Source organism: Aquarana catesbeiana, linkage group LG03, assembly GCF_042186555.1.
Source record: "Aquarana catesbeiana isolate 2022-GZ linkage group LG03, ASM4218655v1, whole genome shotgun sequence".
NCBI classification, from domain to species: domain Eukaryota; kingdom Metazoa; phylum Chordata; class Amphibia; order Anura; family Ranidae; genus Aquarana; species Aquarana catesbeiana.
Window position 1 is genome coordinate 66,189,257 of NC_133326.1, and position 16,898 is coordinate 66,206,154.

Below are 16,898 nucleotides of genomic sequence, written 5' to 3' on the forward strand. Positions count from 1 at the left end.
TGGTTCAGTTTATACTCCGCCATATGGATGGGTGTCATAAATAATCGGAACCGGCTGGCCAGGATTCCAAATGTGTTCTCCACCACTCTTCGGGCTCTGGCCAGCCGGTAATTAAAAACCCTCTGTTCCGGGGTGAGGGTCCTCATCAGGAATGGCCGCATCAGGTGGTCCCCCAGCGCAAATGCTTCATCAGCAACGAACACAAATGGGAGACCTTCAACATTGTCCTCTGGAGGTGGCAAGTCCAAGCTGCCATTCTGGAGACGCCTGTAGAACTCCGTCTGGGTGATCACTCCACCATCGGACATCCGGCCATTCTTCCCCACGTCCACATACAAGAAGTCGTAATTAGCCGACACCACCGCCAACATCACTATACTATTAAACCCCTTGTAATTATAATAGTACGACCCCGAGTTGGGTGGTGGGACGATGTGGACGTGTTTCCCATCAATTGCCCCTCCGCAGTTAGGAAAGTCCCACCGCTGGGCAAAGTGGGAGGCCACAGTCTGCCATTCCTGTGGCGTGGAAGGAAACTGTTGAGGAAAAAACAATAAACATTACTATTTTTTCACAGAAACCTGGCAAGCAGATTAGACACAAACATTATGGGTCAACCTCCAGATAGCATTTATTAAGGGGAATTTAACAACAACAAAGTATAAGGTACACCTATCATATTCCCCCCCCCCCCTCTCATGGGCCATTTCTAACATTATAGGGGGGGGAACTCTTGGACAGGTAACCCTCTTCACTTCATTGAGAGATGAATGCCTAAATACAGGGTATTACTTGGAACAGCCCCTCCTTAGTTACACTATTAGCAGCCCACTGGACAGGTAAGAAGTGTCATAATACAAAGATATAAATACACACTGTACACATTTGAGCACATTTGGACATTCTGCTATTACCTATCAAGATCATAATAGGATACAAGAACTTTAAACAGTACCATTGGAAAGTATACAGGCAGGCCCTTGCACTACATGCTTTGGGGAATTCATCCATAAATCTGAGCACTAAAGAGATGGGTATAGTGTGTATGGGTTTGGCAAAGTCAGCAGATAGATGATTGAGGATAGAGAATTGGGATCAGCTGACTTAGCAGTTGGGGGAGGGAGGGTTACAAAAAATTTGGGGACACCACAAAAAAAAGCCTCTGGCCCTCTGCCTGAATTTAAATCAAAAATAACATTTCAAAACGTTTTAGGGGGTGTTTGGGGTAAAGCACTACTATGGAGCTGATAAAATACATTGTTAAGTAACTACATGAGGTGAATATAGGGCAGGAGACACCATGCTGGGGAGGTTATTGAAGGGCAAATATGTATGAAGGACCTAAAATAATAATTACATAAAAATCCAGCATGCATGAGGACAAAGGGGACATTCACAGCATAATACAATCATGGTAATTAGGGAATGAGGAAAGAAATACAATATATTATCAAACATTCAATACAATAAAATGTGATATAAAAGGATAAAAATCTTACCTTCATATACTCCTTCTGTAGGACCTGGATGATGGCAGAACAGGTCTCTGGGATAATGATCCCCAGAGCCTGGGGGGAGATGCCTGTCGAGAACTTGAGGTCCTGCAGGCTTCTCCCTGTGGCCAAATACCGCAAGGTAGCGACCAACCTCTGCTCCGGAGTGATGGCTTGCCTCATGCAGGTATCCTGCCTGCTGATATAGGGGGTCAGCGAAGCCAACAAACGGTGAAATACGGGGTCCGTCATCCTGAGAAAGTTCCTGAAATCATCAGGATTATTCTCACGGATCTCACGGAGCAAAGGCATATGACAGAACTGGTCACGCTGAAGCAACCAATTCTTGGTCCATGAACTCCTCCCCACCCTCTTCATGGACTGGACTTGTGTCAAGGTCAGGACCCCAACACCAAGCCCCCGCACAGCACAAACTCTACGAGGAGTACGCATACGCAACATGGCTAGAAAACGGTCGGCTGCTCAGAACGAAGTAACAGAACGCACTGAAGAACAGCAAGGCCTGTGAAGAGCGACCTGAAAAACAGCAACGAGCAGACAAGATCGCACAGAAAACTCCAATACGAACTGACTGCACGCACTGAAGAGCAGATACAAACCCACAAGCACAAACTGAACGGCAGAAAACGATCTGAAAGCCACGAGTCTGAAAAAGCACGAATCGTCTCTCACCAAACTTTTACTAACACGAGATTAGCAAAAGGAGCCCAAAGGGTGCCTCGCTTGGTTCTGAACTGGCCTTTTCTAGTCTCGTCGTACGTGCTTGACGTCACCGCGTTCTTGGCGATCGGAAATTCCGACAACTTTGTGCGACCGTGTGTAGGCAAAACAAGTTTGAGCCAACATCCGTCGGAAAAAATCCGAGGATTTTGTTGTCGGAATGTCCGAACAAACTCCGACCGTGTGTACGGGGCATTAGCCTCAAAAGATGGTATTGCTCTTTTTTGGGAAAAAAATACTTCTAGCAAGCATTTGCACTGGTCTCTGATGTTACCTTGGTGAAATTCCTGGCCACTGCCCTTTGCCAAATTTCTTCAGTTGCAGTGTGTGGGAGTTTTCTTACTTGAGTTGCTTGTTTAAAATCCACACACAACATTTCAACTGGATTCAAATCAGGGCTGTCGTTAGGCAAATGTATAACCATTTAATCTTTTTTGAACCATTCCTTAGTGGATTTACTAGTGTGCTTCAAATCATTATGTTAAAAAATCTATTTGTGATTAAACTTTAATCTTTGAACATTTCTGGCACAACTCCTATGTAGGGTAGATTAGAAATGCAATTAAATGTTATGCCATGTACACACGAGCGTTTTTTCAGTTGGAATAAACTCTGAAGGTTTCTCCGACGGAATTCCGCTCAAGCTGTCTTGCATACACACAGTCACACCAAAGTCCGACCGTCAAGAACGTGGTGACGTACAACACGTACGACGGGACTAGAAATTAGGAAGTTCAATGGCCAGTAGCCAATAGCTTCCGTTTTGTACATGCTTCAGAGCATGCATCGTTTTTGGTCCATTGGAACAGCATACAGACGAGCAGTTTTCCCGATAGGAATTGGTTCCGTCGGAAAAATTTAGAACATGTTCTCTTTCTAGGTCCGTCAGAATTTTCGACGTAAAAAGTCCGATGGGGCATAAACACGATCGGAATATACGATGAAAAGATCCCGTCTGACTTTTTCTGTCGGAAATTCCACTCGTGTGTACATGGCATTAGGGTTTTTGGATAAGGTCATACGGTCAGCTATTGGGTTTTAAATTTGCTAGGCTAGCCATTCCTGAACAAATTAGCCAAATTTAGTCGCATTAAATACACTGCTTGTAGATTATCTTCCTAACAGCAGAATTATGTATTTAAACTATTTGGTGATTTTTAAATCAGACACATAGCCATGGACAACCTTCTTTATGAGGGCCTGGGAGAGCACTTTTGATCTTGGCATGATGACAATAGTGATGACAATATATGCCAATAGTAAACAGAACACTGGACCCTAGATTTCTGGGGTTTAGATAAGACAGGCTCCACCTGAATACTCTCTATGGATATTTTAATCATTGTCACCTAATCTGGAACACCTGTTTCTAATTTAATGAGTTTGCCTGTGTGGTTATTTTTTCCATCTGACAAATCTGCAAGTTCATTAATTTTAGATTTTAAAAATAAATACACTATGAATTTAATGTTCACGTTCACATTGGACTGATTTGGCATGTGATTTGACATGTCAAATCGCATACCAAATCGGAACCTATTGCCAGCAATTGCACCGCCTGAATCAGTGTGACGCCAACTTTTCAGTGCCCCATCAATTCCCAAAAGTGGTTTCTGCACTACGCTTGGCGACTTCTGTCATATCGCCCCCTAAGTTGGACTGAAGTGCCGGTTTGAAATCCAGCTTAGTTCAGCTGAATTCGCACAATTTCAAACCCGCCCTCAGTTTTTTTCCGGTCCTGCAAGCGCACTGCCCCAGTGTGAAAGCACTCGGGCTTTCACACTGGGGGGGCAAGAGAGGTGCTTTTCAGGTGCTATTTTTAGGGCTAAAATGCCTGAAAAGAGCACCAGTGTGAAAGGGGTCTAAACATAGAACATGGAGCAGATGCTGCTCCTAATTAATATAAGGTGTACAAGCCGCTTTGTTAATTAGGAGCGATCCATCCTGCCTGTGACAGGCAGAGCACACAGGACAGAGAACAGAGCTGCATGCTCTGATCTCACAGTCGATATTGACCCCCGCTCAGCTCAGAACGGAGGGAGGAGGAAGGTTTTAATCCTGTGCATGCTCTGTAAACACTGTATGGACAGAGCGAGAGGGATGTGACCTGTCTACTGACAGCAGACATCCCCTATGAAAAGGTCACACCTTGCGGATATCTGTGGCAGTTCTTTAGATGGAAACCTGTCATATTCCCTTTTGTTAATCAGGTGCAGACCTGCACTAGCTTCTGTTTTACTCTGAAGTAGATATTGGCACAGGTGGCACAGATAGACCTCTAATGTGGCGCATGCTGTATCTGATAGTTTCCTTCACCATAATAATTGTGCAGAAAGCTTAGATAATAGCCAGGTATGTCTTTAGGAAAGCCATTAGAGCGCAGACAGCTTTTTGGAAGACCACTTTATGCTTTGCCAGTGCCAGTGGTGAACTGAAAAGTGATTCTTTGAACCATTTAACCATTACCTGAGTGAATAGTGAATGGGGTTTGGCATTGAAGTAAATTGCCAATTTCCAGTGAACCTTCACTTGGAACAAACTAGCTGGATTTACTGCAACCTATCTCTTTAACCCGCTCATTTCTAACAACTCTTCTGTTGCTCCTGTTTTCTTTTTTTTCAGTTATGTTATTGATAAATAGATACTTGTTTTTTTTAGGTTTTTTTATCTACATTTGTAACTTTTAAATATAGAGCTAGAGTATGCATATGTAAATTTTGCATTACTGGGTTTTTGTCATACGTTCATAGCCTTTAACATTATGAGATTGAATCCATAAGTAATATTCTGTTTCAATTCTCAATTCATATTAAAAACTTTGTAAAATGTAAACTGAAGTAATTGAATCTAATGGTAATATTTTTTTATTGCTGAACAGAAAAACTGGCCAGAAAATCCTCTTCTAGAAGAAAATCTACCTGGAGATTTATTCTCTGCTAATAACCTTTCACTTGAAATGATTAATGAAGATTTTTTAAGGAAAGTACCCTTTAATAGCAAAGTTTTTGAAGATTTAGAAGCAGACATTGGAAAACACTTGAATTTTTTGAATAGTTATTCTTCTCAGATAATATATTTACCAACCTCAGAAGATCATCTTTGTTCAGTAAATAGGGGTAAGTAGAATGCTGGTCTTGCTTTTCACTGACTTCTAGTTTTCCAATCTTACTGTGATCATATGTAAATAGAGTAATATAACTTCAGAAGAACCTAACATTCTTGTTAAATTGGTGAATTCTATATAATAATAATATTTTTTTAAGTTTGCAGAATTGTTAAAAAAAAAATAGGATTTTTTCATCATACTTACCTGTAAAATCCTTTTCTTGGAGTACATCACGGGACACAGAGCAACCATAATAATGACTATATGGGTTATATGCCACCTACTGGTGAATGGACACTGGCATATAGTCAAACAGGAAGTCCTCGCCTATATAACCCCTCCTACACAGGAAGACCTCAGTTTTGTAGCAAAGCAATGAATATGCCAACAAAAAGATGGGAGGGACCTCTGTGTCCCGTGATGTACTCCAAGAAAAGGATTCTACAGGTAAGTATGACGAAAAAGTCCTATTTTCTTTATCGTACATCACGGGACACAGAGCTACCAAAAATATGATTATATGGGATGTCCTAAAGCAATGCACTTGAGGGGAGGGAGACACAATCAGAGAAACTGCCACCTGAGAAGGACTTCTTCTGCCGCCCAAAACATACTGTGGCCAAAGCAGTATGCTTCATGGCTTTGATATCCATCTGGTAAAATTCTGTGAATGTATGAACAAAAGACCATGTAATGGCCTTAAAATCCTGAGCCACTAAATCCTGATGGCGGATGGCCCAAGATGCCCCCACACACCTGGTAGCGAGAGTTTTTACCAAAAAAAGCAGTGAGGGGCCTTACCCTTTCACGTCATAGGCTCGAATAATTAACTGGCGAATCCAATGAAAATAGTTAACTAGGATTCCTGACCTGCGGTGACAATTCAAGTAATTTTGACTGCCTGAAATACCTCCAGAGTATGCAGTGATCTTACTCCTGCCAAATGAAGATCAGAAAATAAGGCAAGACATTGTCTTGATTCAAGTGAAAACTAGGCACCACTCTAGGCAAAATATGGATGAGGACGCAACATCACCTTATCATGATATGAGACCAAGAATGGCTCCTTGCATGAAAGAGCCACCAACTCTGACACGCCACCTAGTAAAGCGACAGCCACCAAAGAAACCACCATGCGAGATAAAGAGCCAACAGAATATCCCGATTGGTTCAAAAAGTGGCCTCTGCAAGATTAAATTCAAGTCCCAAGGACACAAGAGTGTCCTAACAGGTGGGACTGACTACGTTACCCACTGTATGAATCAAGGAGTGAGAAACAACGTCCTCTGGAAAAAAATTGATAGGGACGAATTATCCGATTGGGAAAAGAAAAAGAAATCTCCCACTCACATATTTTTGTGGGTGCCCCTTCATGGCTTTACCCCAGGCAAAAAAAAGTAAAAAATATTTCCAAGTCCTGTAATTAAAGATCCCCGAAGCTGACTTCCAGGGGCTCAACAGTGCTGAGATACAGAACTCAAGACCATTAGGTCTCCCTGGGCTGGGAGTGTCCAGGAAGTGAACCCCAAAAAACTCGCTATGTCAGTGTACCAAGCCCTCTGGGCTAACTCGGCTGACATTATTTTCAATGTTACCCCCTTCCGGATTCTTCGCAAAACATGTGGCAGAAGACGAAACAGAGGAAAAGCGTCAAATAAGGGAGAACTGGTCCCTAAGGTGTTAGAAATGCATCTACCCCCATTGCCAGTGGGACCCTCGTCCCAGACACAACCTGTCCCAACTCGTTGTAGAACTTTGAATCTTGTAGATTCACCTGCAGAGTTCCCTTGCCACTATTCTATGTGCATAACCTTCCCCTTACCATCACATCTTTTAATTGTGCGTTCTGTTTTTTATCCAATTTCCAAACAAATTACTTTTCCCCAATGGAAAATATTCAGTGTCCTTAAGTGCAATATATGGGGAGTTATAGCTCCACTTTTCTTTTTTATGTACCATATCCCATATCTCTAATGTTTTAAGTGTCATCTTATGTGATTTCTCTCCTAAATTCCTTAAAATGTGCATGTACCCAAATCACTATCCCCAAGTATGTCTTACTAATTGTATTTTCCAGTTCCACCCATCTTTTATTTTTATTATTTTTTGCCCAGTCAAAAGCCCGCATGAGGAGAACCGCTTTATGATAGTTCTTTAAATCTGGAACTCCAAGGCCCCCCTGCTTTTTGTCTCTAGTTAGTACATGTAGGCTTATTCTTGGCTTTTTCCCTTTCCAGATAAACCTAAGGAGTATTGTTTTCCAGGTTTTAAAATATGCTTGTGGGAGAGGGATCGGCAGCATCTGAAGTTGATACATGATCTTTGGCAGTAGACTCATTTTAAACAAGTTAATTCTCCCCAGCCAGGACACATGTCTTGACGCTATCTTACTTAAGTCATTTTTAATTTCATTCAGCAAGGGCAAGAAGTTTGGTATAACGTGTCCATGGACGTTGTAATTTTAACCCCTAAATATTTTAGCTCTTTCTCTCTCCAAGTAGATAGAAATTTCTCCTGGTATACAAGTGCCTCTTCTAAAGGGACACTTATATTCAGGATCTCCGACTTAACTGGGTTTATTTTAAAATTCAAGCATTCTACCTACTCTTTCAATTCTTTCATCAAGTTTGGCAGAGTTATCCTAGGGCATGAAACAAAAAACAAAATATCATCGGCATATGCGGCCATCTTATGTTCCGCTTCTCCTGACCTGATCCCCCTAATGTCTGCGTCCTGTCATATTTTCGCCAATAATGGTTCAAGTGACAGAACAAACAGTAGGGGGGACAGAGGGCACCCTTGTCTAGTGCCATTGTGCATTTCAAAGGGTCCTGAAGCAGAGCCGTTAACTTTCACCCTTGCTGTGGGACAATTATATAGCGCTCCTATCCACTGCATGTATCTATTACCTATGCCCATCCTCGCTAGGGCGTCTCGCATGAACCCCCAGTCTACCCTGTCAAAAGCTTTTTAAGCATCAATTAACAGGAGTAGACCGGGGGGTCCAGGACTCCTTTATTTCATGCACCACAAGCAATGTCCGGATTCCATTGTCTCGGCATTCTCTACCGGGTACGAACCTTGCCTGGTCGGTATGTACTAGTTCACTCATTAATGGTTTCAACCTTCCCGCCAATACTTCAGCAAACAACTTGATGTCATCATTAAACAAAGAGATTGGCCTATAACTCGAACATAATGAAGTGTCTTTCCCCTCTTTTGGTATTATGGCTATGGCCGCCTCTAAAGCCTCCTTCCTTATTGTCCACTTGGTTCCAATCCCATTTATGTATGAACATAATTTAGGGACTAGGATATCTCCGAACTTTCTATAGTATAACGTTGTCAGGCCATCCGGGCCTGAGCTCTTACCCAAAGGAATCTCTCTTAATATTTTCCTTATCTCTTCCTCTTTTACTGGTTCCTCCAGCCCAATCCTTTGCTCTTCTGAGATTTTATTTAAATCTATTTCTTCTAAAAAAATGCCTGGTTTTATCCTTTCTTTTGTTTTTTTGCTCGGATGTTTCATTCGTATTGATCGCGTACAGTTTCCCATAGTATTCTTGAAAAATTTTAGCTATTCCTGATGTATTATAAACCATTGTTCCTGTGCTATCTTGTATTTTTTCTATGTAATTTACTGCTATTTTCTTTTTTAACATCCTTGCCAGGGGTTTTCCTATCTTATTATCCCAAAGATACCTTTCCTTTTTAATCTTATTATAGGCGGCACGTGTGTCTTGCTCGACTAGTTCTTTCAATTCTTCACTTTTATGAATAAGAGTCACCAAGGTTTCGAGCTTTCCTATTTTTTTTATGTTGCTGTTCTATCTTCATGATATCTTTTATCAGAGCGTTCTTTCTCCTTATTCCCACTTTTTTCCTTTCTGTTCCCAGTTGGATCAGAATACCTCTAACATAAGCCTTGTGGGCCTCCCACAATGTGGCTTCTGATATTTCTTTCGTATCATTAGTTTTAAAGTACCATTCTAGTTCCTGCCTGATCCTCTCTTCTGCCTTTTCATCTTGTAGTAACTCTTCATTTAGTCTCCAGGGGATTTTTCTATTTGGCTTTTCCTCATTCTTAATTCCCATCATTACCGGCGCATGATCCAAAAAAGTGGCGATTTTAATATCAACCTTCACAACTGCCTCGAGCAATCTATGGTCTACCAAAAAGAAATCTATTCTCGAGTACGTCCCATGCACTGAGGAGTGGAATGTATAATCTCGGCATTTATCATTTTGCGTTCTATCAGCTGATTCTGTTTTAAGGTCTTTTTTAAAGCCTTCCGCAGTACATTCCCAGTCCTCTGAGCACATGATGTACTATCAATCCCTGGAGTCATACAAAAGTTAAAATCTCCATCCAGAATAGTATATCCTTTCTTAAAGTCCATGAACTTTTTTTATAATGTTAATTGTGTATTTTATTGGGTTACTGTTGGGGCAATAGATATTTGCCAGGGAGTATTCTTCCTCATTCATTTTACCCTTCAGTAACAGATACCTCCCTTCCGGGTCTGTAACTCTGTCCTCTAGGGTAAACTTTACACCTCTGGCAAATCCTATAGCTATCCCTTTAGCTCTTTTTATTGGAGAATCCCCATAGTACCAGATTGGATAGTCACTTGATATTATTTTTAAATTAGAGTCGTGTGATATATGTCTCTTGTAATAGGACTACGTCCGCTTTATAGTGTTTGATTTATTTTATTACGTTATTTCTTTTTATAGGAGCGTTTAAGCCACGTACATTATAGGTCGTAAAGTTAAGGGTGGTCATCTCTGCACACTGTTCCAAGATATTTATGGCCAGTATGCTCTCCTGTGGAGACCAAGTCCACTGAACTGTAGCCACCCTCAAACCAAATGGAGAAACTGGCATCAGTGGTTATTATCTTCCAATACCTGAAGGGAAGAATTCAACCTTTCTAGATTCTGAACCATCAGCCACCAATCTTTAGCTGTGCAACACCCCGGGAACAGAGCCCTCCAGCAATCCAATGCCTGGATCTTTAAGTTCCAGACAGAGAGAATATCCTCTACTAAGACCTGGAGTAGAATTGTACATAAGGAATGTGCTTCAACAGCTTCCTACTGCAAAATGTATGGAAGGAAAATCTGGACCAACTGTTTTCTGAGCAATGGTTATTGAGGTATACTGAGATTGACACCCCCTGCATCTTCAGCAAGTCCAGCACCGGAGCTAAGAGCTTTATTAACATCAGAAGCTGTGGCCAGTCCGAAGGATGGTCACAAAAAAGAAAACAGATGACTTTCCACTGCAATTACAGAGATTTTTGATGAGGCTGGAAACAACTCTGCACATGAAGCTGTGTGTTTTCTGATGATTATGGGCCCCGCAATCTACCTCTTGTGGAGAGGTCATCACTGAACAGACCAAACCTATCTGAAACAGAAGGAAGCCCAGCGGATTGAGATCTGAAGATAGACCTCATGTCCCTATTTAGTTTTGAAGCTGCGACCATTTAATTGTTTTACAATAATGAGCCCATAACGTTTGCTTCAAGGCAAAGACTGACCCGATTAAGGATGGAGCGAACCACCGCAGAGACTGCTCTAAAATCTTATGGTCTGAGATACTCTCAAACACAGCAACCTCAGATGCCTCACAAAATATAGCAGTGCAGCGCTTAGTAAACGTGTAAAGCATATACACATAAAAATATATAAGATGTATGAGGCATAGAATATATCTTAATCCGAGGAGATGGATGACTGCCCACTTGTAGACAAGGAATTCCTCAGATGGTAAGAAAACTAAGATAAACTGAGCATTCGTGTATCAACACCACTGTGTTCCACCACCAGGAGTCTAGGCCGCTCACCTTATCGAGTAGACCTTATGCGCTAACAGAAAGGTCACTCATGCATTCCCTTCCACAGGGTTATTATGAAGATGAAGGTCCACTTGCAGTATCCCAGAGTCAATCTCATCGATGGGTATATATCATGTTAAAACAAAATAACAGGACATAGTGCTCTCCATACGAACAATATAAAATTTATTGAAATAAAAGAGTATTACTGATTCCCAGTGCAGGAGTATAAAGCATATAAAAATAGAGCCAGATCGGTGGCTGTACTGACGTCACGGAGCCCCTCGCACGCGTATCGTCCGTATGGACTTCCTCAGCGAATCTGATTGGGGGCCCATGCGTCAGCTCTTATATTTAGTACTGGTTCAAACAATTCATCAAACAATTAATCAGGAAGCTAAAACCCTGCCCACCATCCAATCGAAACTCAGATGAGTGGACGTACCTTATTGGTGGTGGGAACTCAGGGCTTCAACATACTAAAGGATCTAATAGGGCACAGGTAAGTAAAAGCCACCGATAGCCTACTGATTATATAATAATTAGCAGCTGTCATACCTCCCATAGTCCGAATGTTATCGTTTCCGTGTGGAGGAAGATCTGCATCCTCCATTGACAGCTGACGTTGACACGTCCTAAGGGCGAGCCCGCTCTCTGTTAGACCGTTTCCATGGGAACGAAGAAGGGAGGCGAGATCCTGATAAGCTCCGAAGTCCGTCCCCAGCGCTCACCTCACGTTTCAACGTAAGTGTTTGGGCCAGTCACCATGGTGACGGACGAGCAGTACTGACCTCATCTGCTAGCCTGAGATGGGTGCAAACAAGACAAAACTACAGCCTTGAGATGATAAAATAATAAAGAGTTAAATTAGTATAAAACTAGAGGGATGGGAAAGCTGATCCAAATAAACATAGGGATACCCCAGAACAAACTAAATGATAAGCAGTTGGGAGAAAAGTTTAAAAGGTCACCCCCATCCCATCTAAAGCAATCGGCCCTAAGGCAGCTTTAACACACTTCCTGATAGAAAGTGTGGAGCGGAAACACATATAATTCCCTCCAAGTTGTCACTGAAAGGAAGCTAAATATGAATAGAACTATCCACTGCTAAAGCAAAACAAACTTAATTAATCACCAATCAGTATGATTCCATGGTTAAATACCGTGTTACACATACGGTGGTTTAAAATATAAAAGTATAAAAAAATTAGAGAAAATATGAGAAAATTAGGAAAAATTAGAAAAAATGAAGAGACATCAGTACAACCACCTCATCCGTATACAGATGGAATAAAATTAAAATATGTAAATATGCATATACCACAAAATCAATGAATAAATAAACAGAATCAATGAATAAATAAAGAATGGAGTACATTTTTTATAGATAAAGGCTTAGAGCTTATAGAATTTTTATTAGTACTTAAACGTCGCAAGATGGTACAGTTGGAAACTCAAATTAGGGATCTCAAAGCCACTCTTTAACCCTTTAAGGAGTCCGAGGATTTTTTGAGATTATCAAATGAGTTGAAAAATAAACTTGTGAAATGGGACACAGAGACCCAAAATAAGAAAAAGAAGAAATATATTAGGGAATTATAAGATTTTAGTAAAAACAATGTTTTTAAATAGCAAGTTACCTCCCCTGCCATAACTCAAACTCAAATTCCTCCTCTAGATGTTACCAATGGTGACATGATTAACACTCCACTAATTGATTCAAGGAGTAATGATGTCTATGAGGACTCTGACTTTCCCAATATGGGTACACCTACCACTGGGGGCTGTTTTCAGGATGCCCCCATCAAGAGAGGTAAAAACAGAAGGGGTCGAGGGAAACTGGGAAGTTATCACCATTCTCCATACAGACATTCTTCATCTGCACCGGTAGGAGCCAATGATATGTATGGTGGTTATCAACAACAACAATCTAATTATTCACCATCATATCACCAAAATGGTCCCTTTCCCTACAGAGAAAGTTGCCCAACCACTAATTATAATTATTCTGCACCATCTAATTATTCTACTAGAGGTAGAGTGCAGCCACATTATGGTAACCATTTGGTTACACAAAATCGCTTTTCACCTTTGGCCAACCCGGAATCACGTGGAAGAGGGGATTTTCACGGAGCCCGGGGAGGGCGAGGGAGGGGCCTTCCGTTTATCCCCCCGAACCCAGGCCGGAGACGAGATATACAGGTTCAGGAACCCGGACAGGGAAGCACTCTCCTGCGCAAAAGAAAAACAAGAGAGGAAGTAGAGGAGGCATCAAAACTCAAAAGAACAAAGCCCCATTAGGTGCGGGGATATATAATCTGAGCGGAATACCCTTAAGTGAAGAGGAAATTAAAGTACTTGATAAGGGTTTAAAATATGCCCCCACCCGTAACCTAAAGAAGTTTCAAACATATGTTAACTTACAGAAGTTCATACGTACACTGAATATCAAAAAATACTTTTTAAATACCCCGTCGGTGAGAACTACCAATACCAGTACCCAGGGGGGTCATCATTCTAATTTACGGAATAAGTCAGTGTTCAATCCCCCTGTCACTGATGCTTAGCACTTGAAAGTTTTCAGGAATATGGTGGTGAAGGATTTGGATGCGTTAAAAGTTCAGAAAGCGAAAGACCCTCTATACATCAGTAGAGGTATTAAGGCCCTGTCAGATAGGAATGATTTGATTATTCGTCCCGCTGACAAGGGAGGGGGGTTGGTCTTGTTGAGTAAAACCTATTATAGGAACGAAATGGACAATTTGTTAAGTGATAATAATACTTATAGTATCCTGACCAAGGATCCGATGTTGGAGTTTAAGGGCGAACTTCACTTTCTTGTTCAAAGAGGGAAGCACATAGGAGTACCTAATGCCAAGGAGGCCCAGTATTTAGACCCCCTGTTTTGTCGGACACCAATCATTTATTTTCTCCCCAAGAGCCACAAGAATAGTGTTAACCCACCAGGGAGACCCATAGTCAATGGGATCGACTCGGTCTCCTCTAGACTGGGTCGATACATTGACACCTTTCTCCAACCCTTGTTACAAAAACAAATGCATTCCTAAAGGACACAAAACATATCATACAGATTTTAGAGTCTTTGGCCATCACACCCTCTTGTTTTCTCATCACGGCAGATGTAGGCTCTTTATATACGGTCATCAGCCACGAGGATGCCTTAACCTCAGTACAGTGGGCCCTGGGGTCCTCAGATCTGTCGAGGAGGCATCGGAATTTTCTGATTGACAGTTTGACCTTCTGCCTGTCAAAAAACTATTTCTGGTATGATAAGCAGTTTTATCTCCAAACCAGAGGGGTAGCTATGGGGGCACGCTTTGCTCCCAGTGTTGCCAATCTGTTCATGGCTCACTGGGAGGAGAAGGCTGTTTATAAGAACAAACCCCCAGAATTAATATGCTACCAGAGGTACATTGACGACCTCATTATGATCTGGGATGGGGACAAAGAGAGTTTGGATGCGTTCGTATCCAGACTTAACGATAACAATAAAAATATTGTCCTTTCTTGAAACATCAGTACGGAGAAGGCAGTTTTTTTAGATCTGGAATTGACAAAAAAGGGGAATTGAATTAATATAATCACCCATTTCAAGGCCACTGATCGAAACGCCTTTATCCCTGTTGAAAGTTGCCATCACAATAAGTGGCTGTGTAATATACCGCGAAGGCAGTTTATTCGCCTTAGGCACAACTGCACAGATGTGGGTGATTTTCTATCTCAATCACAGACCCTGGTTTCTAGATTCATGGAAAAGGGTTACGATAAAAGTAATCTTATCAAAGAAATGGAAAATGTTGGGACGTTGGACAGGAAGGGGCTGGTTTCTAATGCCTCTAAGGTAGTCCAGGGAGGGCCCAAGCAGATTAGGATGATCCTAGACTTCAATATTCAACATAAGCAATTTGAAAAGATCGTACAGAAACACTGGCCCATTTTAAAATTAGATAAGACTTTGGGTCCAGTCCTTCCAGACCGCCCATTGTTTATCTATAAAAGAGCACCTTCTCTCAGGGATAAGTTGGCTTCAGGGGTCATTGACCCCCCCTGTTTACCCTAGGAATAGGATGCTTGGCTTCCTTAATGGTTTCTACACTTGTGGACATTGCCCTGCATGTAGACAGGCTAAAAACAATGTTAAGAAAAGGAAAGAATTTGTGGCTTTTGCCACGGGTAAAAGTTATGTTGTGTATATGCTGCAATGTGAATGTGGTTTCCAGTATGTGGGGAGGACCTCCAGGCCCCTCCATGTAAGAATTGGAGAACATGTTAATAACATTAAACGAGGTCTCCGCACCCCACAACGTTTCCAAGCACTTCCGACTTGTCCATAATCGCAGCCCTGTAGGGCTGAAGTTCTGGGGAATAGAGAAGGTAACTAAGCACTGGAGAGGTGGGAATTTCATATGACAGCTTAGTCGACGGGAATCATTCTGGGTATTTGAGACTAAGGTTGCGGTCCCCTTGGGGTTGAACGTTGAGTTCGACCTCAATTGTTTCATATCAGACCGTTAATATGTGGGTACCTAGTCCTTATATCCCCCTTTATTTATTAATTGATTCTGTTTATTTATTCATCGATTTTGTAGTATATGCGTATTTACATATTTTAATTTTATTCCATCTGTATACGGATGAGGTGGTTGTACTGATGTCTCTTCATTTTTTCTAATTTTTCCTAATTTTCTCATATTTTCTCTAATTTTTTATATTTTAAACCACCGTATGTGTAACACAGTATTTAACCGTGGAATCATACTGATTGGTGATTAATTAAGTTTGTTTTGCTTTAGCAGTGGATAGTTCTATTCATATCTAGCTTCCTTTCAGTGACAACTTGGAGGGAATTATATGTGTTTCCGCTCCACATTTTCTATCAGGAAGTGTGTTAAAGCTGCCTTAGGGCCGATTGCTTTAGATGGGATAGGGGTGACCTTTTAAACTTTTCTCCCAACTGCTTATCGTTTAGTTTGTTCTGGGGTATCCCTATGCTTATTTGGATCAGCTTTCCCATCCCTCTAGTTTTATACTAATTTAACTCTTTATTATTTTATCATCTCAAGGCTGTAGTTTTGTCTTGTTTGCACCCATCTCAGGCTAGCGGCTGAGGTCAGTGCTGCTCGTCTGTCACCACGGTGACTGGCCCAAACACTTACGTTGAAACGTGAGGTGAGCGCTGGGGGCGGACTTCGGAGCACGCACGCGCCATTGCTGAGGAGACCGGCCGAAGTGCTTACACTTCCACTTGGCCTACGAGTGACGTGGATGGGAGGGGTGGATCGCTTATCAGGATCTCACCTCCCTTCTTCATCCCCATGGAAATGGTCTAACAGAGGGCGGGCTCGCCCTTAGGATGTGTCAACGTCAGCTGTCAGTGGAGGATGCGGATCTTCCTCCACCCGGAAACGATAACATTCGGACTATGAGAGGTATGACAGCTGCTAATTATTATATAATCAGTAGGCTATCGTGGCTTCTACTTACCTGTGCCCTATTAGATCCTTTGGTATGTCGAAGCCCTGAGTCCCCACCACCAATAAGGTACGTCCACTCATCTGAGTTTCGATTGGATGGTGGGCGGGGTTTTAGCTTCCTGATTAATTGTTTGATGAATTGTTTGAACCAGTACTAAATATAAGAGCTGACCCATGGGCCCCCAATCAGATTAGCTGAGGAAGTCCATACGGAAGATAC

The 16,898-nt window shown here is 41.8% G+C and overlaps 1 protein-coding gene across 10 annotated transcripts in view; it reads left to right on the forward strand.

Annotated features, from left to right (window-relative positions):
• Positions 1-16,898, forward strand: part of FAM227B (family with sequence similarity 227 member B) — a 651,639-nt gene that overhangs the window by 110,553 nt on the left and 524,188 nt on the right. For all 10 annotated transcript variants that reach the window (XM_073618643.1, XM_073618642.1, XM_073618640.1 and 7 more), the window contains one exon: positions 5,113-5,350. In XM_073618643.1, the coding sequence (XP_073474744.1) occupies positions 5,113-5,350 (238 nt within the window). The remainder of the gene's footprint in view (positions 1-5,112; positions 5,351-16,898) is intronic.